We start from the raw sequence: 27,163 nt of genomic DNA, 5'->3' as shown, positions 1-27,163 counted from the left end.
AAGCTGGGTGTTTTCCTGGCTCCATCCATTACATCATGTGAAACCTCAAGCAAAAGACAATCTCGGGGTTGGGGATTTAGCTCAGTGGTAGAGCGCTTGCCTAGCAAGGGCAAAGCCCTGGGTTCGGTCCCCAGCTCCGGAAAAAAAAAAAAAAAAAAAAAAAAAAAAGGAAAAAGACAATCTCTTTCCTCATTTGTAAAGTGGTACTAGTGCGACCAAGAAGTCAAATGATGATCAAATGCATAGCCATGGCGGCTCAAGGAGACTAACGCAGGAGGATTCTCCAAAGCCAGTCCTGAAGTCACAGTGTGTTCCAGGCCAGACCAGGCTACAGAGTATGAGTCTGTCTCAAAATAAAGAGTGCAATGGCCGTATGCAGCAGGCACTCAGACATTCTGTTCTGCTCTTTTCCTTCTTCTCCATAAGTACTAACCCCTTGCACTTGATAGTGTGCCCTGATACAGAGTACTGGACTAGATGACTTACAGGCTGCAGAGATAGCTCAGTTGTTAAGAGGCCTTGCTGCTCCTGCACAGACAATCGGGTTTAATTATCAGCACCTACTTTGGGATCTTGCAGAAGATCACGGTACAGATACAGCTCACAACCACTCTATCTCCAAGAGATCAGATGCCCTCTTCTGGCATAAGTGTGCGTCTTGCCCCAGGCCCTCTCTCTCTCTCCTTCTCTCCCCCAACCTTCCTCTCTGCTTCCTGGATTCGGGCAGTGAACACCTTTCCTTTACTATGTTCTTCCAGTAGGAAGGTTTTGCTTTACCAGATGTCTGAAGTAAACAGAAATTTAAAAAGAGGGGTTGGGGGGGCTGGAGGGATGGCTCAGTGGTTAAGAGCACCCGACTGCTCTTCCAGAGGTCATGAGTTCAATTCCCAGCAACCACATGGTGGCTCACAACCATCTGTAAAGAGATCCAATGCCCTCTTCTGGTGTATCAGAAGACAGCTCTGGTGTATCAGAAGACAGCTACAGTGTACTTAAAAAAAAAAAAAAAAAAAGACAAAAAAAAAAAAAAAAGAGGGGTTGGGCAAATGCAAGGCCCTGGGTTCAGTCCCCAGCTCCGAAAAAAAGAAAAAAAAAAAAAAAAAGAAATTTAAAAAGAGAAGAAGAAAGAAGGGGGCGGGAGCAACAAAGGCAGATAACCATGAACTTAAATATCTGAAGCCATGATGAGCTAAAATGAATTCTTGTGTGTGTGTGTGTGTGTGTGTGTGTGTGTGTGTACTCGCATGCGCATACACGGTGCACACACACATATGTATGTGTGTCCTCAACAGCCAGAAGGGATTGGGTCTCCTAGAGCTGGAGTTACAGGTGGTTGCCCAACATGAGTGCTAAAACCTGAACTAAGGTCCTCTATGAGAGCAGCAAGCGTTCTCAACCACTGAACCATCTCCTGGCCCACTTTGTTTTCCTCTGGAATTTTGTCATGATGATTAAGACAAACAAAAACAAACAAACAAACTTGCTGGGCAGTGGTGGCACATGCCTTTAATCCCAGGATTTGGGAGACAGAAGCAGGGGGATCTCTGTGAGTTCAAAGCCATCCTGGTCTACAAATCGAGTTCCAGGACAGCCAGGGCTACATAGAGTAACTCTGTCTCAAACAACCAAACCAAACAAACCTCGACATGTTCCCAAAATAAAAATGAAGATTTCCTTCCAGAACTCTTCTTATTGCTGTCTGAGATAGGGTCTCATGGTAGACAGGAGACTGGCCTCAAACTTACAAATTCACTACAGAGTTGAGGACGGCCTTGAATTCCTGATCCTTCTGCTACCTTACAAGTACATACCACCACACCTAGCTCCTAGAATTTTTACAGGACATTATTAGGGTCCATAGATCACAGTCATTGCTTAATAAATCACAACTGCTAATAATAATTGTGGCACATTCTGAGCCAAATGGTAAGACTTTGAACTCCACACAAACCTTGGACTTTCCATTTTTCTTCTTTAGAGGACAAGAGGACAACTTTAATTATATTATACTGTTGCCTAAGGCTGTTTCCACGAATGTATATGATGCCCTTTGAGCACACACACCCAGTGCCCACCCCTCTTCTTTCTCCCTACCCCCTCAGTCCTCTTCACTCCCCTAGACAATGTCACTTCTAACTGCCGTCTGTTATCATCATCTATGCACATGACTTTATCCATATAATCTAGGAAGCACAAAAAAAAAAAAAAAAAAAGGAAGACTTTGTGTGTGTTGGTGCTCATGAGTGTCCTTTCTGAGACAGGACCTCTCAATGACCTGACGCTTGTGAATTAGACCAGACTGTCCCGTGAACTCCAGGGACCCTTCTCCCTGTGCCTCCCCAGCACTGGAATTAAAAGAGCATGGCACCAACCCAGCTCTACAATGGATGCCAGAGAGCCAACTTGTGCTTATGCAAAAGAACTTTAAGAACTGAGCTATTCCCTGGGCCCCTGTATTTATTTTCCTGAAAATGATGTAATTCCACTTAATAGGACTATTTCTAGCAGCAGGTCGGCCTTGAACTCCCAATCCTTCTGTCACCATTCCAGGCTTTGAATTTTATTCTTTTTTTTTTTTCTTTTTTTCAGAGCTGGGGACCGAACCCAGGGCCTTGCACTTGCTAGGCAAGCGCTCTACCACTGAGCTAAATCCCCAACCCCTTGAATTTTATTCTTATAGCAAAGGAAAACTGTTTGCATAGTACCCAGTACACAAAGCTAGGAGTTCTTTTTTATTTATTTATTTATTTTTCTGGAGCTGAGGATCAACCCAGGGCCTTGTTCTTGCTAGGCAAGCGCTGAACTACTGACCTAAATCCCCCACCCCCATTTTTACTTTTTTAAGATTTATTTATTTATTTTGTGTATATGGGTGCTCTATCTGCATATACACCAGCATGCCAAAAGAGGGCATCATATCCCATTAGAGATGATTGTGAGCCACCATGTGGCTGCTGGGAATTAACCTCTGGAAGAGCAGCCTGTAGTTCAGACACCTGAACCCTGAGCCATGTCTCCAGTCCAGCTAGGAGTTCTTGAGTGACTTTAATAACACAGGGCACCTGGCATTACAAAGGATAGAAAGAGCCCTTTGATACCCTTTGAGCCTGCTTACCAAACAGTTACAGGTTTGTTTGGGCTTGTTTTTTGTCTTTTCTGAGAAAGGATCTGTGCATAAAAAAAGTACCACAAAACCAGGCCTGGTGCTACATGCCTGTAATTTTAGAGCCTGGGAGGTAGATGCAGGAAAATCAGGACTGAAATATTTAAGGGGGGGTGGGGGGAGGGCAGAAACTCAAGTCTAAAAAAACCATATTTTTTGCTCTGAGTCTTGAATTCAAAATCTGGTTTGTTCCCTGTACAAATCGCAGTAGGTAAACAAGGACCATAAACAGGCAGCCAAGCTTTAAAGGGGAGCAACTCTGACACAATCACTTGACCACTGGTCAGGGGTGACGGGCTACTGGAGATGACTTGACTTTTCCTCCAGGCTCTCTCTTCCACCAGCCTTCAGTGAACTGTGTGGTCTGGTGATAGGGCCGAAAGAGAAGTGGGAAGAACAAGCCAGGAAGCGGGGGTGGTGTGAGGGGGGGGGCGGTGCAGAGCAGTTCACAAGAGGAGAGGGAGGGGGCATGCTGCATGTGAAGACTATAATTTAGATTCCTCAGCTCAGCCAAAGGCAGACTTTTCTTTTCCCTTCAAGCAGCTCAGGTGGACCTCAAACTCCTGATCCTCCTGCCTCTACTTCCCAAGTATTTACAATTACAGGCCTGAGCCACACCTTGCTGGCTCAGACAGACATCCCTCCCCAAATGCGAAGAACAGCGAGTTCAAAAGTTCAAGTTCAAGTTTGTAAAAATGGAGCCAGGGCTAAAGAAATGGCTCTTGTTGCCAAGCCTGATATTCTGAGTTAATCTCCAGGACCCACGAGATAAAGGAGAGAACCTCCACACTTGCCCCATGACACATGAATGCGTGCATGCGTGCTTGCTTGCATGTGACACAAAAAAGTAAAGTTTTTGGAAATTCAGCCTAGTTGGTCAATGCCTTTAATCACAGCATTGGGAGGTAAAGACAGGTGGGTCTCCGTAACTTCAAGGTCAGCCAGGGCTACACAGTGAAGACCTTGTCTCAAAAGAATGTCGTTGGGGTTGGGGATTTAGCTCAGCGGTAGAGCGCTTGCCTAGGGAGCACAAGGCCCTGGGTTTGGTCCCCAGCTCCGAAAAAAAGAAAAAAAAAAAAAAAAAAAGAATGTCGTCAACAAAGAGGTTAAAAAAAAAAAAAAGTACAGGGCTTTTTCCGGAAACAATAAGCAACGTTTGAAGTGAATAAAGGTTGAGTCGTGGTTTGGGTGAGAGTAGAGGCCGGCTGTGGTAAAGCTCACGTGGCACTAGGGAATCTGAACTTTATCCCTTAAGCACTGGGGCATGGAGCAGTCCTCACCCCAGACTCAATGGGGTGTGTTGGGAAGTGTGAGCTAAGGAGGAAGAGGGGAAGTTAAGAGCAGACAGAAAGGCAAGGGCTGGGATGTGACTCAATGGAGAGTAACTGTCTAGCACGAGCAAGGTGGCTGGATGATCGGAACTGAGAAATGAAAAAAGAAAAAAAAAAAAGTAGGGGAAGCAAGGTGGCTGGATGAGCAAGGTGGCTGGATGATCGGAACTGAGAAATGAAAAAAGAAAAAAAAAGTAGGGGAAGCAAGGTGGCTGGATGAGCAAGGTGGCTGGATGAGCAAGGTGGCTGGATGAGCAAGGTGGCTGGATGAGCAAGGTGGCTGGATGAGCAAGGTGGCTGGATGAGCAAGGTGGCTGGATGAGCAAGGTAGCTGGATGAGCAAGGTGGCTGGATGATCGGAACTGAGAAATGAAAAAAGAAAAAAAAAAGTAGGGGAAGGGGAAGATTAGTACAGAGCCACTGCAATTGTCTAGGTAAGAATGCCAGGCAGGGGGCTGGAGAGATGGTTCAGCGGTGGAGAGCACTGACTGCTCTTCCAGAGGTCCTGAGTTCAATTCCCAGCAGCCACATGGTGGCTCACAACCATCCGTAATGGGATCTGGTGCCCTCTTCTGGTGTGTCTGAAGACAGCTACAGTGCACTCAGACATTAAATAAGTAAATAAATCTTGAAAAAAACAATAAAATAAGACAACCATGGCTTTCAGTGGTTGCCCTGAAAGAAAGAAACAGTAGTGGGGGAAGGGGGAGACTGTGACAGCAGGCGGAACAAAAGCTGTGTAATCCCAGCGAGTGGGAGGACCAAGAGTTCATGAGCATCCTCAGGAACTCAAGCCTAGCCTGGGCTATGTGAAGCTCCATTTCCAAAAAAAGGAGGAGAGAGACAACTGGGTAAAAATTTCACTGAGTGTAGCGGCACACTGCGTCATGTGTAATCCTGGGATTTAGAAGGCTAAGGCAGAAAGGATCTGCAGCTCTCAGTGGGAAGAAGTGGGTAGGCATATACAACGTCTGATTCCCAAACAAAAGTACCCCTAAGGAAGGACGTCAGCATTCCTCCTTCCAGGAAGCAAATTTACTCCCATTTCACAGATGTAAGAATTTACTCCCGTTTTCCAGTCAGGGACTAGAGAGGAAATGGCTCGGAAGGTAAGAGCTGAATGAACACGGGGTCCTGAGCCTAGATCCCCGCACCCACATAAAGACACAGACATGGCTGTGTATTTTGTAAATCCAACATTGGCAAGAAGGGGTTGAGGGCACAAGAAGATGGTTGGGACTCAACCTAGCAGAAAGCCGGTGAAGCTGCAGGTTCAGTAAATGCATTTGTGTCAAGAAATGAGGCAGAAAGCCAAAGAGGGTACTTCACACCCTCTTCCACCCTCCACACACCGACCAAGACATCTGTGCGCCCACACAGGAACACACACAGGCACACTCCACATATACACACAAACGAAAAGAAGAAAAGAACAATCAAAACAGGCTCCTTGTTAAAGCACCTTTTTCATTTTTAAACTACCCAGGCCACTGACACACACACACACACACACACACACACACACACACACACACTTTAAATCCTTATCAAAATGCCAAGAATGAAAGTCTCTCTCCTGTAAACATTTGCCAACTTCAGTCCATAGATGGATCATCAGTAAAGTTTACAAAATTATGAAAGTATTTCTTCCACTCTTTTTTTCTAGTGCTGGGGATTTGGGTACCTTACACACACCATGGAGCTGTGATCTGTGCAGCTTCCCAAGTGGTGGATGGGATTACAGGCATAAGCCACCATGCCTGGCTACTTTGGGTTTTATTGGGATTTTTTTTTCTTTTTTTTTTGTTTGAGTTGTTGTTGTTACAGTGTATTTTAGGCAACACAACAACAATGCACACACACAGAGTCAGAGTCGCCGCCCCAGCACTGTCCTTTCCTAAACACTGATGCTTCCCTCTTGCTTAACTGTCAGGCCTGGAGGATTTCTGCTTAAAGCTCCACGCCTAATTGAGTGTCTGTGGGTCCAGATGAGACCTTCCAAAACCAACTATTTTGGTAAGAAAACAATTATTAAGAAGGAGATTTGCCGGTTGTAGAAGCCAGAGGTTGAATGGGACAAAGTGGAAAATGGAGACAGAAACAACAAAAGGCAGAAACTGAGTATCTTTTTGTTCTGCTTAAAGAAACAAGTGGGTCTGAATGCATTCATTTGCTGAGGAGCCTGAAGGACTTCCTACAGCGGCGGACAAGATGAGCAGTGTTTCCACCTCAAAGATAAACAAAAGGCAAATTCATCGTCCCCACCATGAAAGACTTTCGGCCACGCAGGTTTGACTTATTAAAACAGACAGAGCCCGATGAAAGAAGCAGAAAAGCGACCCACGGGCTATTTTTCTCTCTGGCTCCAGCTTTGGTAATGTAGGTTACCCTTCACGCTACCCCGAGATATAAATAGTACTCATTTCCTTTCACAGGCCGGGCAGAGTTTAATGCTCTGCTTCCTGGGTCCAGGGGAAAATATTTGTAACATACTTCAGTGAGAACTTGGTTGCAAGAGCTAGAGAGAGAGCTCAGCCAGTAAGGTGTTTGCTGCATAAGCATTAAGACCTGACTTCAACCCCCTGCACCCATGTAAAAAGCCAGCAGCAATGGTTTTCACCTGCGATCCCAGGACCAGAGAGGTAGAGACAGGATGAGTCCTGGGACTCTGTAACCAGTCAGTCTGGACGAATCAGAACTACTGACCAATGAGAGACCCTATTTCACAAAACAAGCTGGATGGCTCCTAGGGAACAATACCTAAAATGACCTATGGCTTCCAAATACACACACACACACACACACACACACACACACACACACACACACACACACACACACACTCGAGCTACTAAAACGCTGCCTAATTCTGAATCAGCTACAAGAAAAGAAAAAGAACCTTCTTAAAAACACCAAAATGGGGGTTGGGGATTTAGCTCAGTGGTAGAGCACTTGCCTAGCAAGAGCAAGGCCCTGGGTTTCGTCCTCAGCTCCGGGAGGGGGGGGGGGACCACCAAAATGTGTTGGGTGGTAGTGGTGCACTCCTTTAACCCAAGCACTCAGGAAACTCCTTTAACCCAAGCACTCAGGAAACACAGGCTGGCCAACCTAGGTGAGTTCCAGGCCAGCCTGATCTATACAGTGAGTTCTAGAACTGCCAGGGTTACGCGGAGAAACCCTGTCTCAGGAAAAAAAAATTGTTATTACCACTTTGTTGGTTTTTGAAATGATATTTATTCCTTTATTTCTTATGAATTTGTGTGTGGAAGTCAGTGTGTGATATGAGCGGGCACACGCATGACATGTTACGTGTGTGCCAAGTCAGTTCTCTCCTTCTACTGCGTAAGTCTCCTACTGCGTAAGTCTCCTACTGCGTAAGTCTCCTTCTACTGCGTAAGTCCCAGGAGCCAAACTCAGGGCATAAGGCTTGGTAGCAAGTGCCTTTACCTGATGAGCCACTCTGCTGGACCCCAGAGCTCTTTAAATGACCCCCACGGGATTTCAGCTGTTTCCTTTCCCATGCCTCCAGAATACTCCAGGACTGTGCCATGCCTCCAGAATACTCCAGGACTGTGCCATGAACCCAGACTGAAACTCCATGTTTCCCATGCCTCCAGAATACTCCAGGACTGTGCCATGAACCCAGACTGAAACGCTGGTGAATGTTTTGCAAAAGGACTTGGATGATACTGAGCCGAGTGCAGCATCCCCAGTGGGGCTGTATGAGTTACAGAGCCCTTAGGCTGCCACATAGCAAAAGTGAGGCATTTCTCCCCAGCCACACTCTGTTCTTATTAAGGAAGAGCATCCCAAAGTTAAAACAATCAAATAAGTAACGAAGCACAACAGCTACTGCCCAAAATCAAAATAAGACCATAATGTTCCAGAATCCAAGAGCATCGGCTACTGTGATTCCACACCACAGCCCAGCGCTGACACATCTGTGACCTGAAGACACAGACTTAGTCAGATATTAGCTCCAATCTCTTTTTCCTACTGCATTCCCACCAAGCCACCCTGGAGCTCTTGTTTAAATCTTTGAGTGATGAGTCTGCATGTGGATATGCAGTCCTCACTTTCTACCTCCCTAGAGACAAAATCCCTTATTCATTCCTGAATACAACAAAGGTGGCTTCTGGGCTTCCGTAGACTCTCCTGCCTCCACCTCCCATCTCACCACAGGGACTCTGGGATTATAGATGCCCACCATTGTGCCTGACTCTACAGGGGATCCAGGGATATGAACTCAGGTCCTATTTACAAGGTGAGCGCTTTTACTTATTGAGGCATCTCACAGCCTCACCTTGGCACTTTTGAATTCAGCTGAGACTAACCAAAGAAAGGAGTGGGGGGTGGGGGGGAATCACTAAAGTGAGATCTTCCTTTAACAAGGCAAAACAATGGGATGAACGCCACACTCAGACCTTCAAGATGCTTTTGTTTAACCTACAAGGACCACCATGCTGCTAGATTGACCCTGTGCCTCCTCAAGCTCTATTTATACACTAGCCTAGCAGACCTGTCTCCTTCAGAATGTCGGCTCCTGAAGAATAGCTGTTTTTAATCCATTGTTGTTGGGGTAAGTGTTTGTTTTAATGAGATGGTGTTTTACTTCATGTAGCCCAACTGGCCCCTGGCCTTGTGCTCACCGGCATACCTAAAAGCTGACTCTAAACTCCTTGTTTTGTGGTTTCCACCTTTCAACTGCTGGGATTACAGGCATCTGCTTCCACACCTGGCTACCCAGGGCACTGGGAAGCAGCATTTTGTCTTGGGTTAGTTCCCCCGGGGTTTTGGGGAAGTGGGTATTTTGATGGTCTACACGAAGGAAGATTCAAAATCCACTACTTGCTTCCATTGGGGCTGGATCTACTGGTGCGTGCAGAGGTGGCCTAAAGCATTCCTTCCACCTCTTAAAGAAGCAACTCTGTGTTGAGGCCAGAGCAACTCTGGAATCAGAGATGACCCAAACAGAAAGGGGTTTGCTACCATCCTTTCCCGTTTGAACAGCAGCAACCTGGCAGTTACATTTTCTCATATACTGTTGGGGATTATGATGGGGATGAACCTTTGGAATTAAAAAGTCAAAGCAAAATCTTGACATTAATTCCTCTCCAGGATGTGGTCGGTTTTTCCTTTGTGAAGCGAAATGAATGCTTCTGCGACCAGTGCACATATTTCACCCTGGGGCAGATAACTCTTTTCAGAGCTGGCTGCCCTGATTTCTCACGGTCTGTATCTCTACTAGAGGCCCAAAAGAGCTCCTGATAGCCCAGCTCTGGCATTGTGCAGTCACTGTGCCTGTTCTCTACTTAACTGCATTTCTGGTAGCCTGTTGTAAAGGGCAAGAGACGACATTAATCTTAAACACTCCCCAGTCCCGGTACCACAAACCAGAAGCAACATCTGTGCAAGTGACCTCTGAGATAAGCCTGAGAAAGACGCGCACTATCTACACCATCAAGGGCTTCAGTGGCATCTTGTGGTAGGAAGGAAAGGCTGAGGAAGTCCTCTGCTGCCTAGTTTCCTCTCAGTTTACAAACTCTTGCCCAACGGATCGCTCCAACTCCTCAAACTTTTCAAGCCTCATAATTGCAAACGTCCTGGCCCATACTTGACAAGGCTACTTGACGGCCTTTCATCGCTAGCAAAGGACGAACAGGAATGGCAGAAATGGGTACTAGTGATTGCGCCAAAGCCCTCAGGAGCCTGGTGCTTCATGGACAACACCCTAGGGAGAACAAACAAACGCCAGGGAGCCCTAAATCACAGGGCTGACCCAAATTTCGGAGCCTTTCTCTCTCTCTCTCTGCAAAGGACAAAACCTTGTTCAACAATTAGCCTTTGTGCTGCACATTATACCAAGGGATAAGTGGCAAAAACCTAGTTGCGTTCACCTGTTAACCTCATCCCCGAGGGCCTCCAGTCTCACGGTAGCTAGGGCTCCCTACACTCTAGCTACGTGTGCACAGGCCACTGTGTCCCAGCGGCTGTAGGGCAGAGAGAATGCTAGCACACACCACGCCTCATCCGAAGACAACTCTGTCACAGTCGCGCACACCCCCACATACACAGCACCCTCGAAAGGCCAGGACTGAGGAACTACCTCGGCCCGAGAAACCGAAACGCCAAGGGGAATAAGCAAGCAGTACGAGGTCACCCACCCGGCCATCAACGGGGCTTCCCTAACATCCTCTTTTAGGATTCCCGGGTACCCGCTGGTCACCGGCCTGTTGCCCTCATGTCTGGCGGAGAGTAACTTCCTAGCAGAACTTGAGCCGGATCCTCAGCCGCAGCATCCCCGCCTCGCTTGATGGTCAACACCTTTACCTTCGCCCACACGCAGCCATCTGCCGACCCTCCAATCCTCCCGAAAGCCCAACACCGTAGCCCCACTTCGCAGAGACCGCCCGACCTGCACAGTCGCGCTCCCGAGAGCCGCCGCCTGCCGACATTTCCCAGTCTGCTTCCTCAAGCGCTTCATCCCGCCGCCCGCCGCGCGCTCTCGGTCCCCGCACAGGCCCGCCCTCATGCACCTCCTCCGCCAATAGAAATTCCGGCTCTTTAGTGGCTCCGCCCCAAAGCAGAATGTAACCAGGGCCCCTGAGGCAAGACATCCTCCAATCCTCGCCTTGCATTCCAAGACTGATACCTGCCTCCTCCAATGGGCGCGAAGCCACTCCGGGTACCCGGGTCCGAATTCCACTCGCGGGGTTTCGGCGACTCTGCTTCGGACTCCGCGCACCGGTGTCTGCACAGCCACAGGAACTCGGGATCCCGCGTCTCAGGGTCGAAACCTGTGGCAGGGACAGTGGAGCCCGGACTGAGCCACGGGGTTGAAAAGCCAGCTGCACTTCTGTAAGATTGTATGTGGTGCAGACTCTCCCAAGCCCGCTTCGCTCCTTCTCGGCTTGGATCTGGAACCCAATTGCAATTAACAGAAGTGAAGACTAAAGTGCTGTGCCAAAGCAGGACTGCTTCATTATCCAACAAGCTTTATTAGGTGGAGAATTATTATCCTAATTTTATAGAGGAGGCAGCTGAGTTCAGAAAGGATAAATGCAAAGTCACTCAACCAGATGCCCGCTCTAAAGAAAAGGCTGGGAGATTTAACTTCCTCCATCCTTCATCTGAAACTTCCTGGCCACTACAGACAAACTAGAAATACGCTATATTTCATATTTTATTTTATTTTTATATACTATTAAGACAAGCTGTCTAGAGCCTGAGAATGCAGCTGGGGAGGGGATACCTGGCACCACATAAAACATAGGGGGGTTGGGGGGGGGACACACACACTCATAATCTCAAAACTCAGGAGGTAGAAGTGGGAGGACCAGAAATTCAGGATCAGCCTGGGCTCCACTCATGTAATCTCAGACTTTAGGAAGCAAGGATGATTGTGAATCCCAGGCCAGCCTGAGCAACACGTTGAAACCTTGTACACACACACACACACACACACACACACACACACACACACAAGACAACCTTCTGGTACTCCTAACCCAATGGGCACCCCTCCCCTGCAGAAGATCCTGAGCAACCCCTGCTTCTGACTCAAACCAGTTCTGACTTCTCAAACCGTAGCATTAACCCTTCTTGCTAAACCCTTCTTGTCCTGCCTGCTCTGCTTGTACAACTGCATGAACCAGATCCAACTGAATTGAGGAGACCCAAGCTCAAGTCCTAGGTTGTGGATGGCCAGGCACTGCTTTCAATGTTTCAATTATTTTCAATGTTACTTGCTACTAAACTATATCCAATCTTATCTGCTCCTCACAACACCCTTAGATTGTTAGGTAAGTCAGGTTTATCTTTCTATTTCTACCATGATGCTGCCTGTGCCCTGGACAGCTCTCAACCAGAGAGCTTGGGGTGCTCTTGAGGATTGGGAGCAAGTTGGCACAGAGTTGATGACACAGACTCTGGGAGCCGGGAGCAGGTGAGAAATGCTGCAGCCAGTTCCTTTAATACCCTCCACCCATTCCCCTTTTGGTTCCAAGAAAGCATCTCTCCTGAACTGGCTAGCACTGTTTGCACCAGCAATCCTTGCTCTCTCAGGCCGTCCTCAATTAGGTCCTCCTTCAGGAGATGCTTTTGAAGCTGCACAACCCCCAGCGTTTGCATAGAGGAGGCCCTGCTGTTCCCACTACACCATACAGATCAGAAAACTAAAGTCTGAAGAAATAAAAGACCGCATTCACATACAGAAAGTGGCAGACCTGAGGTCTCAACTAGAATAGTGGCATTTTGTGAGTCTTTTTTTTTTTTTGGTTCTTTTTTCGGAGCTGGGGACCGAACCCAGGGCCTTGCGCTTCCTAGCTTCCTAGGCAAGCTCTCTACCACTGAGCTAAATCCCCAACCCCTTTGTGAGTCTTAAGACCAAAAACCTATCTTGTTACTTCAACTCATGGGTCTCAGGGTAAGTTTCTTACATTTGCTTTACCAGTTTATACAAGATATTTAAAAGCCCCTCTTTAAAAAAACAATATTTTTGGAGTTGGGGATTTAGCTCAGTGGTAGAGCGCTTGCCTAGCAAGCGCGAGGCCCTGGGTTCAGTCCCCAGCTCCGAAAAAAAAGAAGAAAAAAAAAAAAAAAAATATTTTTAAGTTGAGAGGTGGTGACGCACACCCAGACACACAGAAATCCACCTGCCCCTGCCTCCTGAGTACTGGGATTAAAGGTGTGTGCCACAATACCGTGCCTTTACTAGTCTTTTTAATTGCAGAATTGGTCAATGGGAAAGACTAGACTACTGGGGTTCCTAGAGCTGGGGGGGTATCCTAAAACTTGGGTCAGAAGTTTACTCATCAATAAAATAAGAAATCTACTCTTTACTTATTAGTGCTCCAGAAATGAAACAAGATACGGTTGTCTTGCATCGTCCAGATAGCTAAGAAAATGTCTAGCTTACAGTAGGTTTTCAATCTGACGTGAGTTTGTTGTCCCTCTCCTTACCTGTTGTTTCTTGACTGAGGCACTACCTCACCCAGGGAAGATTAACAAGGACAGCCTTCACCTGAAGCCTCATTCTGGACCCTAGTCCCTTCATATACAAAGTCAAGTGTTAGCTGGTGGGTCTTCAAGGATCTATCCCTGTCACCCAGGTTCCTTCCTACACACACCTCTTGAAATAACTGCTTTGGGTGCCTATGTCCTTCATTTGCACATACCGTGCATACACACCCCTCTCTGAACAATGACCAACGCCCTCAGCAACTTCAGAACCACCTCAACCTCCTATCTCTATGGGATACACATGCACCCATCTCTGAACAGTAGTGGTAGTCTCCCTACCTCTGATCTCAGTCAAATTTAGACAGTTTTCTATTCACTCCTATTCCCAATGAATCTATGTATGAAGAACAGAAGGGCTGATCCAGCCTGGACTAGTTTGGATAAATGGGCAGTCAGGCAAAATTGTGTCCTCTGGTAATATTATAGGGGAAATTTCTCTATTTACTACTCTATGCCTCTGCATAATTAGGAATGCATATGATTAAAATCAGATGTATTATGGGAAGGGGTACACACAGTAGAAAAAATAAATATATGACTTAAACTACTAATCAATACAGACACCTTAGTATGAAATCCTCTCTAACACTAGGTGATACCCCAGGACCCTTGAGTCAATCTTGCCAGTGTCTCCCTCTATGACTTACACTATGCCTTTGCTCCACTGATGTTAGCTTGCTTCTTTTTTTTTTTTAATTTTATTTATTATATATGAGTACACTGTTATTGTCTTCAGACACACCAGAAGGGGGCATCAGATCTCATTACAGATGGTTGTGAGCCACCATGTGGTTGCTGGGATTTGAACTCAGGACCTCTGGAAGAGCAGTCAGTGCTCTTAACTGCTGGGCCATCTTCCCAGCCCTAGCTTCTTTTGCAAATCTATGTGAGATCTTCTTTTCAATTCTTTGGACAAGAGGCCAAGAAGCTGGAAACACTCAGCTTGGACCCTGACCACAGATAAACTCTGCTTATCCACTCAACAAATATTTATTTCATGTCTAGTATGCACAGCCAGTGTTCTGATCACTTGACACAGCGCAAACTCACGGTCCCTGTGGTAACTTTGGTCTCATCTGAATGATCCCCTTACTTTCTTTCCCATTTTCCCAAGTCCTATGACCACATACCTGGTCTAAGCCTCATTTTCAAAAGAACAGTCTATTTTCTGGGAATGAATGTTTTGCCAGAATCGATAAATTTGTACCTTGAGTATGCTAGTACCCAAGGGAGGCCAAAAAGAGGGCATCAGGTCTTCTAGAACTAGAGTTACAGAAAGTAACTCTGGGTTCAATTCCCAGTGCCTCTGAAAGCAACGAGTGCTCTTACCTACTGAGCAACTCTCCAGCCCCCTCAGCCTTATGGTGTATGCCTGAACCATGGTGGAACCTGCCTTCTTATTGTTCCTCTGCTGTCCCTGCTCCAGGCTCTCACTGCCTTCCATACCTGTCACCAGAGGAGTGTCTCAAACTTTCAAATCTTACTGGAAACATTTGGAAAGTCTTTTAAGGCCTGTCCACGAGCTACAGGGCAGAGTCCAGGCATCTCTGAACTTTGTTACTCTTCACGAGTTGTCCTTTGCTAGCTTCTCTGGCGCAGCTCTCTCACCTATCCAAGCTGAGTAGCACCAGCTACTGCTCCTGAATGCCTAACGCCCTTTCTCCTCCTTTTGCCTGATTTGGGGTGTGGAGGAGATGCTGTTCTCCCTTATACTCTGAGCCTCAACATCACCTGCTCCAGGAAGCTTTCTCTGAACTGTTTACACAAGAAGAAAGGCACAAACCAAGGAAGCTCTGGAGCCAAATCTCAGGATCCAGAGGACATCGGGCAATCCTGGTCTCACCTGGGAGGAACCCACCTTGCCAGCTTGCTAGCCATACAGGCAGGCAGGGCCCTTGCCCTCGATAAGCCTGAGTTCCTTTATCTATATAAAGAGACACTGATAATACCAACCTTGTAAGGTATGGTAAGAATTAATGGTCTTAAAAGAGAGTCTAGCTGGGGGAGGGGGGGAGTAGGAGGGTGGTGGAGGGGAGCTGGAGAGATGGCTTGGTGGTTAAGAACACCGACTGCTCTTCCAGAGGTCCTGAGTCCAATTCCCAGCAACATGGTAGCTCACAGCCATCTGTAATGGGATCTGATGCCCTCTTCTGGTGTGTCTGAAGACAGCAACAGTACTAACATACATAAATAAATAAATCTTAAGGAAAAAAAAGGAGTCTAGTCGGGTATGGTGCCCAACACCTTTAACCCCAGCACATGGGAGACAGATTCTCTGTGAGTTCAAGGCCAACCCAGTCCACATAATGAGTTTCAGGACACCCAGACCTATATGAACTGAGACCCTGTTTCAAAAATACCGAGAGAGAGAGAGAGAGAGAGAGAGAGAGAGAGAGAGAGAGAGAGAGAGAGAGAGAGTCTAAAGCTTGACACATCAACTTTAGACATGGCCAGGCAATGGTGGCACACACCTTTAAACTCACTACTCAGGAAACAGGGACAGGTGGGTCTCTGAGTTTGAGACCAACCTGGTGTGCAGAGTAAGGTCCAAGACAGTCAAGGATACACAGAAAAACACTGTCTCAAAAAAAAGTTTGAATTTTGAAGGATCTCAGCCATGTTAGGGATACCCAACCTAAATTATTTATTATTAATATATATTATCCTATATTGCCTTATAATATTACTTAGCCTGAAACCACTACTAATAATCATAAGTTAATTATCTTTATCATTTTATATTTTGTTTATTTACTTATGTATTCATTTATTATTAACTGTTTATAGAATAGTACTTAAACTCATCCAAGGCTCCATTAATCTTGTCCTGATTTCCTTTTACCCAAAGCCAGTCACCTTCCTGGCATACCTAGTGAAATGCTTGGAGCTGGAAGTTAGGCCCCAGGGGCAGTTGTCATAGGAGACAAACCGTACATTTCTACAGAGAGCAGACATTAGCCTTAAACGGACTCCATAATGGTGCCTGGTGAGCACCTGAGCCCCAGCACCTGGCAGCATGAATTTGCATACTCTGTCACTGGGCCTCTGCTCTGCATACAACCTCTCCTCTGCTTGCCTGGCTGACCTCCCATCTAAACAAATTTTGTCAAATGGCACCAACTTCTTTTTGCTGGACCAAAGCTAGACTTTTTTTTTTCCAGCTGCAATGGGGAAAAGAGCAGAGTTTGAGCAGAATACATTTGACAGACTTCTCTTGGTTGTAGCTATGGATATTAGAGAATTTGGACCTCCCTGCTAATTTGGAAGAAGCCCTGAATCCCCAGAGTCCCGGCCCAGTTAACACTCAGGTTTAGAAACCGGACAAATGCTACCCATGCTTGTAACCCAGCACTCCAGAGGGAGACTGAGGCAGAAGGATCAGAATTGGAAGCAAAACCCTCATCTCAAAAAGGAAAAGCAAACACAGTAGCTGGCTGGCAGCCCAGAGCACTGTGACTCCATGCCAGCAGCCTTGAGATGATGCAGAAACTGTGTTGTGTGATCCCAATGGGGTTGGAAAGTCAGTGCCTCCAGCCAATACAGTCTTTCCAGGAAACCTGGCTTCTACCTACCTGGGCAGGCTCTGGCAACTTCCTGGAGGAATGTTCTGGTGTGTGAACCAAAGGGTAGTTGGAATACAAGCCTGAGTTCAGCTGTGGTCAGTTGTACCGTCACATCAGAGCCTGTAGAGGAGCGGCAAGAAATGAGAGCACCAGGAGTTAAACACTGAAGTGTATTAAGAGTGGACCCTGGGGGCTAGAGAGGTGGCTCAGCGGTTAAGGGCACTTAACTCTGCCAGAGGACCTGAGTTCAATTCCCAGCACCCACATGGCAGCCCACAACCATCTGTAACCCCAGTGCCAGGGGATCTGACACCCTCACACAGACATACACAAAGACAAAATACCAATGCACATAAGCTAAAAATAAATATTTTTTTTAAAAAAAGAATGCATTCTGCCTGGCAGTGGTGGAACACACCTTTAATCCCAGCACTCAGGAGGCAGAGGCAGACACATCTCTGTAAGTTCAAAGTCAGCCTAGTCTACAGAGCAAATTCCAGGATAGCCAGACGTACACAGAGAAACCCTGTCTTGAAAAATCCATTAAAAGGGAGCTGGAGAGATGGCTCAGATGTTACGAGCACTGTCTGTTCTTCTAAAGGTCTTAAGTTCGATTCCCAGCACCCACATGGTGGCTCATAACCATCTATAATGATATCTGATGTCCTCTTCTGGCATGCAGAAATATATGTAGGCAGAATACTGTATATATATAATAAGTAAATAAGGTCTTGAAAAAAAGAAACAATAGCAAAAGAATCTTCAAATTGGCAAATCAGAAGGCCTAGGCTTACACTAGTGAAATGGCTCAGCAGTTAAGAACACTGGCTACTCTTTTTTTTTTTTTTTTTTTTGGTTCTTTTTTTTCGGAGCTGGGGACCGAACCCAGGGCCTTGCGCTTCCTAGGTAAGCGCTCTACCACTGAGCTAAATCCCCAGCCCCGAACACTGGCTACTCTTACAGAAGTCCTGAGTTCAATTCCCACATGGTGGGTTCATGACTATCAAGGGATCTGTTGGCAGGTAGGTGTACATGCAGCAGAGCACTCCTAGATTCGAGGAGTCGGGGGAGCTGTGATTGGAATATAATGTGCATTTAAAACAATAAATTAGGAAAGAAAGGAAGCCTGGGCTCCCAATGCTCTGGGCCTAAGCTGATGAAACAGCAAAGGAGCTCTGTGTGCCTCCTCAGACAAACGGGCAGTGCCCCACATTGTGGAGAGGAAAGTCCAAAGCTCTGAATGTTAATCAGCCCCACCACCACTGTACCAGATGGAACTGGCAGAGACAGGTTCTCCAGTCCTGTGAGTTGAAGAGCGTGCAGAAGTGCACCGGTGTGCCTGTCTATCTGCTTGGTCCATGGTAGAGCCAGGCACTGAGAATGCCATGGCAAGGAGAAAAGACTATGAATAGGAGATGGGAGATGTCACAAGCTGAAAAAGCAGGGGACCCTGGGACCACTGGAGATGGCTCAACAGGTAAGTGCTGCCAAGCTTGAACAAGCTGTCCTTTCACCACCACCACCACCACCACCACCACCACCACACACACACACACACACACACACACACACACACACACACACACTAGTGTGATAATTTTTTTTTCTTGTATTAAAGGTGGGTTTATTGGGAAGCTGCTCTCGGGTGGCCAAGTTCACTGGTTCAAAGGACTGAGGCCAGGAGAATCACCATGGGGAAAAGGGGTCAGGGAGGGGATAGAGAAAGAGAGAAAGGGCATGCACACACAGAAGATGAGAAGAAGAACATGTGATAATTTTTTTTTTAAGAAAAGAGAACTGGCTGGGCAGTGTTGGCACATGCCTTTAATGCCAGAACTCAGAGGCAGAAGAATTTGAGGCTAGTTTGGTCTACAGTGAGTTCCAGGACAGCCAGGGCTACGTGGAGAAACTGTGTCTCGGAAAAACAAAAAGAAGAAGAGGAGGAGAAATAGGAGCAGCAGCAGGAGAAGGAGGAGGAAGAAGAGGAGGAAGAGGAGAGTGACAAGTTGTGGTGTCTGAGGTGATGGAGCCCACCTGGAGGACTTAACTGCACTGACAAGGGGTGACTGGTGAAAAACAGCTGGTAGAGCGGGTAGTGTCTGATTCTTCAGGGTCTTATTCACCATCATATGGACATCAGGAAAGTTTTCTCTAGAGTAAAATTCCAAATGCTGGATCTTTTTTTTTCTCCCAAGTGAGTTCTGGGGCTTAAATGCAGAAAGTTGGTCTTGACAGCAAGCACCTCTCAATGGCTTGTTGAGCTGTTCCAGCAACCCAGCGGTTTTCTCTTTTGGTTTGCTGCCAGTCTATCTATTGATGGCCTAGAACTCTGCTGCATAATCCAGACTGACCTCAAACTCAAAGCAATCCTCAAACTCGGCCTCCCACACGCTAAGATTTCAGGCACCTAGCGTCACACTCACCGTGCATTGTTCTCATTCATCCCTCTGTCTTTGGATCCTGTCCCACTGACCCAACAAGGACCCAGATTGAAAGGGCTACTCACCGAGGATGTAGAGTTCACCGTCTGGGGACACTGAAGGAGGGAAATGAGAATGTCTTTAGCAACTAAACAGTCCTGTCCCACCCACATCGTCCTCCATTGCCACCACCCTCCCTATAGTAAGGGCAGAGATGAGTTGGGGGGCACCCAGGGGAGAGTAGTTCATCCACCCAGCCCAACCAGCACCTTCTTCCAGCATAAAGTCTTTGGAGAGTGGCACTATCTGGTCCAGAGCTACATCGTCTCCTGTGATGGCCATCCTCCGGTGTGTATACAGGAAGAGGCTAAGGGCAGAAATGAGGAGAAGGCACAGTTTAGAGGGCTCGTGGTCACCTGTGGGTCCCTAGTGTGTCTGGCTGGCAGTATCCTAGCCACCATATGCATGTCTCAGGCCCTCTCCGTCCACTGTGCCCAGGGGAGCTGTAATTTATGGATGATATCATCAAAGTATAACTACTCACAGTTAGAAGAAAAACCACTTTGGTGCTATCTAGATGTGAGTGACAGGAAGTGGGTCCTTATACAGCTCCTCCCACATCCCAGTTTCCCCAACTATCAAGTTACAGTGGCAGATTAGAAGAGGTGTAAAGCCCCTCCCTCCTGGCTCCGAGACCCTGAGGTTCACTTAAACTATGAGACCTTTGCACATCTTATGTCTTCCCTCTGCTCCTGTGAAATAGGCACCATCACCAGGCAACATTTAGTGAGCACTTTATTTTCGGTTTCCAAGGTAGAGGAAACAAACTGTATCTCCACGTAGCTCTGGCTGTCTTGAAGCTCATTATGTACACCCGGCTGGCCTCAAATTCCCAAATGCTGGGCTAAAAAGCCTGTGCCACCACTTCCGGCCATTAATGTCTCTCTTCTAGTTTTTAAAATCTCATTGTGGTCATGGCTGAGGCCGTGGCCGTGGTCGAGGCCGCGGGGCTCGTGGAGGTAAAGCTGAAGACAAGGAGTGGATCCCCGTCACCAAGCTGGGCTGCCTGGTTAAGGACATGAAGATCAAGTCCTTGGAGATCTACCTGTTCTCCCTGCCCATTAAGGAGTCTGAGATTATTGACTTTTCCTGGGTGCATCTCTAAAGGATGAGGTTCTGAAAATCATGCCAGTGCAGAAGCAGACTCGGGCTGGCCAGCAGACCAGGTTCAAGGCCTTTGTCGCTGTTGGGGACTACAATGGCCACGTTGGTCTTGGTGTTAAAGTGCTCCAAGGAGGTAGCCACTGCCATCCGAGGGGCCATCATCCTGGCCAAGCTTTCGATCGTCCCAGTGTGGAGAGGCTACTGGGGGAACAAGATTGGCAAGCCCCACACTGTACCATGCAAGGTGACAGGCCGCTGTGGCTCTGTGCTGGTGCGTCTCATCTCCACCCCAGGCACCGGCATTGTCTCTGCTCCTGTGCCCAAGAAGCTACTGATGATGGCCGGTATAGATGACTGCTACACTTCAGCCAGGGGCTGCACTGCCACCCTGGGCAACTTTGCCAAGGCCACCTTTGATGCCATCTCCAAGAACTATAGCTACTTGACCCCTGACCTCTGGAAAGAGACTGTGTTCACCAAGTCCCCTTATCAGGAATTCACTGACCACCTTGTGAAAACCCACACCAGAGTCTCTGTTCAGAAGACTCAGCCCCAGCTCCGAAAAAAAGAACCAAAAAAAAAAAAAAGAAGACTCAGGCTCCAGCTGTGGCTACCACATAAGGGTTTTTATACAAGAAAAATAAATGAATTAAGTCTGTTAAAATCTCATTGTGTATGTATGGCATATGTGCTTGTTAGTGTAGATGTGTACACACATGCCTATGGGTGGTCATATACACGTGCATGTAGAAGCTACAGGTTGACTTCAAGTATTTTTCCTCAGTTACTCCCCTTTTTTTTTTAAAAAAATTAATTGGTTTTTATTTTAGATTTTAGACTTCTTTATTTTATGTGTGTGAATGTTTTGATTCCATATGTGTATGTGTACCATCTCTGTGCCTACTGGCTTTGGCGGAGGTCAGACGAGGGTGTCAGATTCCCTGGAACTGGAGTTATTCATGTCTGTAAGTGACCATGTAGGTGCCAGGTCCTCTACAAAAGCAACAAGTGCTTTTCACCTCCAAGCCATCTCTCCAGTCCCTGCACTTTTATTTTTTGAGATAGTCTTTCAGCTAGAATTTTTTTTTTTTTTTTGGTTCTTTTTTTCGGAGCTGGGGACCGAACCCAGGGCCTTGCGCTTCCTAGGCAAGCGCTCTACCATTGAGCTAAATCCCCAACCCCTTTCAGCTAGAATTTATGTGCTATCATTTAGCACATGAGCTTCAGGGATCCACCCTGTCTCTCTCTACCTTCTCTAGCTTCTTTAAGAATTACTTCGGGGCTGGGGATTTAGCTCAGTGGTAGAGCGCTTACCTAGGAAGCGCAAGGCCCTGGGTTCGGTCCCCAGCTCCGGAAAAAAAGAACCAAAAAAAAAAAAAAAAAAAAAAAAAAAGAATTACTTCATGGTGAACAACAATGCCAACCAACCAGAGCTTCCAGGGACTAAGCCACTACCCAAAGACTATACTTGGACTGACCCTGGGCTCTAACTGCATAGTTAGCAACGAATAGCCTAGTAAGAGCACCAGTGGAAAGGGAAGCCCTTGGTCCTGCCAAGACTGAACCCCCCAGTGAATGTGATTGTTGGGGGGAGGGCGGTAATGGGGGGAGGATGGGGAGGGGAACAACCATATAGAAGAGGAGGGGGAGGGGCTAGGGGGATGTTGGCCCAGAAACCGGGAAAGGGAATAACAATTGAAATGTAAATAAGAAATACCCAAGTTAATAAAGATGGAGGGGAAAAAAAGAATTACTTTATGGGGCTGGAGAGATGGCTCAGTTGTTAAGAGCACTGACTGTTCTTCCTGAAGTCCTGAGTTCAATTCCCACCAACCACCTGGTGGCTCCCAACCATCTGTAATGGGATCTGATGCCCTCTTCTAGTATCTGAAGACAGCTATAGTGTACTTATATATAATAAATCTTTAAAATCCTTTGTGTGTGTGTGTGTGTGTGTGTGTGTGTGTGAGAGAGAGAGAGAGAGAGAGAGAGAGAGAGAGAGAGAGAGAGAGAGATAGGAAAAGAGCTCAGTCAGGACCTGCAACAGAGTATCATCTATGTAAAAACAAGAGAAGCCATGTGGACATGGGGCTCTGGTGAGTATATGATGGATGTAAGCATGAATAAATGTGTGTGTGAGTGTGAGTGTGTGAATTTGTGTATGAGTGTGTGAAGGTGTGTGTGAATGTGTACGTGTGTGAGTGTGTGTGAGTGTGTGTGTGTGTGCCTGCATGCGCCTCAAGTGTACCAGACCAGAGGAGACTATCTGAACTCGTGGGACTGGAGTTACAGGTGGCTGTGAACCATCCAGTGTGAGTTCAGGGAACTGAATTCTCTACAAGAACAAGTGTTCCCAACCACCTAGCCATCTCTCCACACCTCTGCTTTTAACACGGGTTCTAGGAATCTAAACTCAAACTCAAGTCCTCATGCTTGTGTGGCAGGCACTTCCTTCGCTAATGGACCCATTTCCAGCTCCCCCTCCCCCCCCCCCGGCCCCTGCGCTTGAGGACAAGGACAAACACACACACACACACACACACACACACACACACACACACACACGCACGCACGGGTTCAGATCCCTTGAAATTGGAGTCACAGAGATTGTAAGCCACTGGAGGTGGGTGGTGAGAACCAAACTCGGGCCATCTGCAGAAGCAGTATGCATTCCAACCACTGAGCCATCTCTTCAACCCCATCCCTGAGGTAGGGTCTCACTGTTAGCCTAGGCTAGCTTAGAACTCACTATGTATCCCAGGATGGCCTGGAATTTGTCACAGTCCTCCCTCAGCTTCCAGAGGGCTGGGATTCCTGGTGCAATCACTCATTCCTAGTTCAACCCTCTGAACTTTACTCTAGATAAACAGAGCTATGAAGAACAATTTGCATAGGATCACAACATCTGGATTTAAACTCAGGCACTCACAGGAGCCCAAAATCGGGCCAAGTGTGATACCTTCCTCTTCTCCATATCATATCTTGCTGATTATAAAAGGTTTAGAACACGGTGTTCCAAGAACACTGTCATTGTGTTAATCAGTCTAGGAGAGTCAGATGGAATGACTGAAGTCGAGTTGGAGGATACTGAAGAACAACCCATGGCCCACACAGGCAGTCTGAGCCCTACTTACGCATGCTCCTGGACGTCATTTTCCAGCCGGTATCGCACCAGCCCGAGCAGGCGACTCTGCCTGCTGTCTCCCTTACACAGCACACCTTGTACTGCCTGCTGCTCAGAGTGAAGGGAAACTGAAAGGCAAGAATGGAACCTCCCCATCGGCCCACTCCACCACGCTGCCTTTCCCCGCTCCTACTGGCAAATGACTTCACCTCTCCGAGCTTTCCTCATCTGCAAAATGGGTATAATAGTCCCCAACTTCGCAGCTGGTTGAGAAAATAGCTACATATTTAAAGCACCTGGTAGAGAGAGACCAGAGCCAAGTGAATACTTGGTAAATATTGGTTTACCTTTTCCCATATGGCTTAGAGAGAAAAATTTCCATACCCTCCATCCCACCTCCCAAGGCTAAAGCAGGCATGAGCTGGACGGCAGCCTACAGCTGGGAAGGATATGATGACGCAGTATTCCCCCTCAACCAGGGTCTCCTGGATTGCCACAGACTGGTCCATGCTGATCTGTCAAACCCTGGGATAGAGAAGTTGGGAACCTCCCATGCTGTATTAGAGCTGCTTCACGGCACTGCGGGGATGGAGGAGGCGTTTGTGGAGGGAAAAGAGAGAGCCTGGTCGTCTTGCTTCTCCTTCCGGTCCTTCCCCCTCTTTCCTACAATGGGCCTCTCAACGTTTCCAGAAAATGGGTTTCCACCTCTCTGCTCCTTGCTGGATGTTGCCCCAGATGTTCCCAGTGGGGTTCAGTATGCTTGCCCGTCTCCTTGCTTCTGGGTATATCTCTGATGCCCTCTTCAGGGAGCAGTTATGGTCCGTCTGGCTCTTCTCTTGGAAAGGTTGGTGGTGTGTCCAAATAGGGATGGGGAGAAAGACTTCGCCTTAGTCTCATCTAGGAGCGACTTATACTGGAGAAATAACCCAGCCCCACTGCTCTTTCCTTGGAGCCTGGAAGTGTCCCGTTGCTCCTTGCCCCTCACCCCACCCAACAGGCCCGTTGCATCAGCAGCAGATTAGGAGTGTCCATTCTGGCACCCACAGGACAGGGACCCCAGCAACCAGCTTGCAGACTCCCTCCCACTCTGCACCCATTTCAGACCCTTGTCTTTGCAGCCTACCTCCTGAGCTGTCACCGGTAGGCCTGCAGGACACCGACGTCCCAGGCCAGATCAGGGACTACATTTCCCAGCGGCCCTGGCGTCACAGGACGGACAGCCAGCCTGCAAGTCCCAGCATGCCCCAGTCGATCCTAGGCGAGTAGGTGGGGCTCTCCGCCCTGACCCTATTTAAGTTTCTGGACTCTAGAGTCTGTATTCAAGCATACTCAGGCGTCCCAATTCTGGAAAGGCGTGAGGAACGCCTTTCTCAGCCCACCAAATCAAAGGGCCAAGACCCCTGTCCAAGGCAGAAGGAAGGTGGTCATGTTACCCTAACGGAAAAAAATAATAACTTTTATTTTCGAGTTAATTTCATCCTCAATTCTTCACATTCAGAAAGGGACAACTTTCTATTTTCCTGAAACATTTCCAATTAATTACCCTGCCCTGACGTGATGTAAGTCACCTTCTCCTCTTCCCAGGTGGAGAAACTAAGGAACAGAGAGGCCAAACTGACAAAGCCTGCAGCCAGTAAGTGTTGCATGCCCAGAGGGAAGTCCAACTCTAATTCCTGTGTCATTTTTCCAGGTAGGAACTCGCAAATGTTCTTCTGGCCCATCTAGCGCTTCTGTTCACAGACAGAACATGAAATGTCTTGGAGTCTTTATCTGTAACTCGGTGATGACTACCACCAGGCTGGGTGGAGGACTCTTGTCCTACAGCGAAGGGCGATGTGGCCCTCTTGGCTCGTCTCTTTATTTCTTTAAAGATCTATTCAGTTCATTTGTAAACATTTATTTTTAATCTTTTTTAAGATTTATTATATATAAGCACATTGTAGCTGTCTTCAGACTCACCAGAAGAGGACATCGGATCTCATTACAGATGGTTGTGAGCCACCATGTGAACTCAGGACCTCTGGAAGAGCAGTCAGTGCTCTTAACCACTGAGCCACTCTCCAGCAGCCTCGGTTTGTTTTTAAATGTATGTGTATGTGTGCGTGTGCTTACATGAGTTTATGTGCACTGTGTGTGTGTGTGTGTGTGTGTGTGTGTGTGTGTGTGTGTGTGTGTGTATGCCCAAGAAGGACAGAGGTCATTAGATCCTCGGGGCTGGTTACAGGAGGCTGTGAGCTACCTGTTGTGTGTGGTGGGAACTGGGTCCCAAGAAAGAGCAATAAGTGCTCTTAACTAAGGAGCCATCTCTCTTATGGAAACCCCCAGATCTTTTGGACAGTCCTGAGTGGGTTTTGTTCTCAAATTCCTTTCCCACATTCTGTTGGTCACTTGCCCTGAAAGGAGCCATTCTCTTCCAGGCTCCATTGTTCCCTTCTAGGTTAAGACTATATACAGCTCAAGACAGGACAGAAGAAGCTAGCTCAGATTAAAGAGTCTAGAATGGTTCTCTCTCAACTGCTGGCTATCTCAGTGAGCTGGATGTTCCCTGAGGACCAGCCTGAGTCTTGCCCTCACACTCTTTTTTTTTTTTTTCTTTTTTTTCAGAGCTGGGGACCGAACCCAGGGCCTTGCGCTTCCTAGGCAAGCGCTCTACCACTGAGCTAAATCCCCAACCCTTGCCCTCACACTCTTGTGCAATTTCTGGCATAGTGGCTCTGAGAATTTCATTTATTTATTTTGAGCAGTACTGAGGATGGAACCTAGGAACCCAGGGCCTCACACCTGCCAAGCAAACACTCCAGGACTAAGCCACGTCTCCAGCCCGGAACATGCTCGTCCAGCTGATTAGCTTACTGAACATAATTGCTTTTCAACTTTTCCCCAAAGGAAAGGAACAGCAGGTGGGGCAGTGCTGCAGAACGGATGGCCACTGTGACTTTATTGACGTTGTTTTGAAACAAGGACTCATTCGTTAACCCAGGCTGGCCTAGGATTTGCCTCAAACTCATAATTCTCCTGTTTCAAGCTTTCAATGCCGGCCATTGTAAGTTTTAAAAATAATTTTAGGGGTTGGGGATTTAGCTCAGTGGTAGAGTGCTTGCCTAGCAAGCGCAAGGCCCTGGGTTCGGTCCCTAGCTCCAAAAAAAAGAAAAGAAAAAAAATAATTTTAAATGTTTATGTGTATTTATTGCTTACACACACACACACACACACACACACACACACACACACAAAACTCCTCACTTGTAGGAGTTGGTTCCTCCCACTGTGTGGTACAGGGATTGAATCATCAAAGTCAGGCCATTGGGCTTGGCAGCACGTGATTTTTACCTACTAAACTGTCTCACTGACCCCCACCCCCACCACTGGGGGGGATA

At 47.3% G+C, this 27,163-nt stretch overlaps 1 protein-coding gene and 1 long non-coding RNA gene across 3 annotated transcripts in view; one reads left to right on the top strand and one right to left on the bottom strand.

The window, feature by feature from the left end:
• The window catches only part of Inpp5b (inositol polyphosphate-5-phosphatase B), a 64,540-nt gene extending 39,581 nt beyond the window's left edge, over positions 1 to 24,959 (bottom strand). The window contains exons 1-7 of the mRNA NM_001100755.1: positions 24,910 to 24,959; positions 24,239 to 24,621; positions 23,797 to 23,891; positions 19,768 to 19,865; positions 19,585 to 19,614; positions 17,088 to 17,198; positions 11,151 to 11,291 (exon numbers count right to left, since the gene is read on the bottom strand). Coding sequence (NP_001094225.1) covers positions 11,151 to 11,291; positions 17,088 to 17,198; positions 19,585 to 19,614; positions 19,768 to 19,865; positions 23,797 to 23,891; positions 24,239 to 24,295 — 532 coding nt within the window. The 5' untranslated portion in view covers positions 24,296 to 24,621; positions 24,910 to 24,959. The remainder of the gene's footprint in view (positions 1 to 11,150; positions 11,292 to 17,087; positions 17,199 to 19,584; positions 19,615 to 19,767; positions 19,866 to 23,796; positions 23,892 to 24,238; positions 24,622 to 24,909) is intronic.
• On the top strand, positions 24,926 to 26,957 carry LOC120102976 (uncharacterized). 2 transcript variants are annotated; one of them, XR_005504990.2, is made up of 3 exons: positions 24,926 to 25,052; positions 25,371 to 25,476; positions 25,704 to 26,957. It is a non-coding gene; the product is annotated as an uncharacterized LOC120102976 (long non-coding RNA). The 2 variants fall into 2 exon arrangements; XR_010051979.1 differs by lacking the exon at positions 24,926 to 25,052 and having other exon boundaries at positions 25,172 to 25,476.
• Positions 26,958 to 27,163: the final 206 nt, after the last annotated feature.

This window comes from Rattus norvegicus, chromosome 5 (genome assembly GCF_036323735.1).
Source record: "Rattus norvegicus strain BN/NHsdMcwi chromosome 5, GRCr8, whole genome shotgun sequence".
Lineage (NCBI taxonomy): Eukaryota > Metazoa > Chordata > Mammalia > Rodentia > Muridae > Rattus > Rattus norvegicus.
Note: the sequence above shows the minus strand (reverse complement) of the source record. Positions and strands in the feature narration are given on the sequence as shown.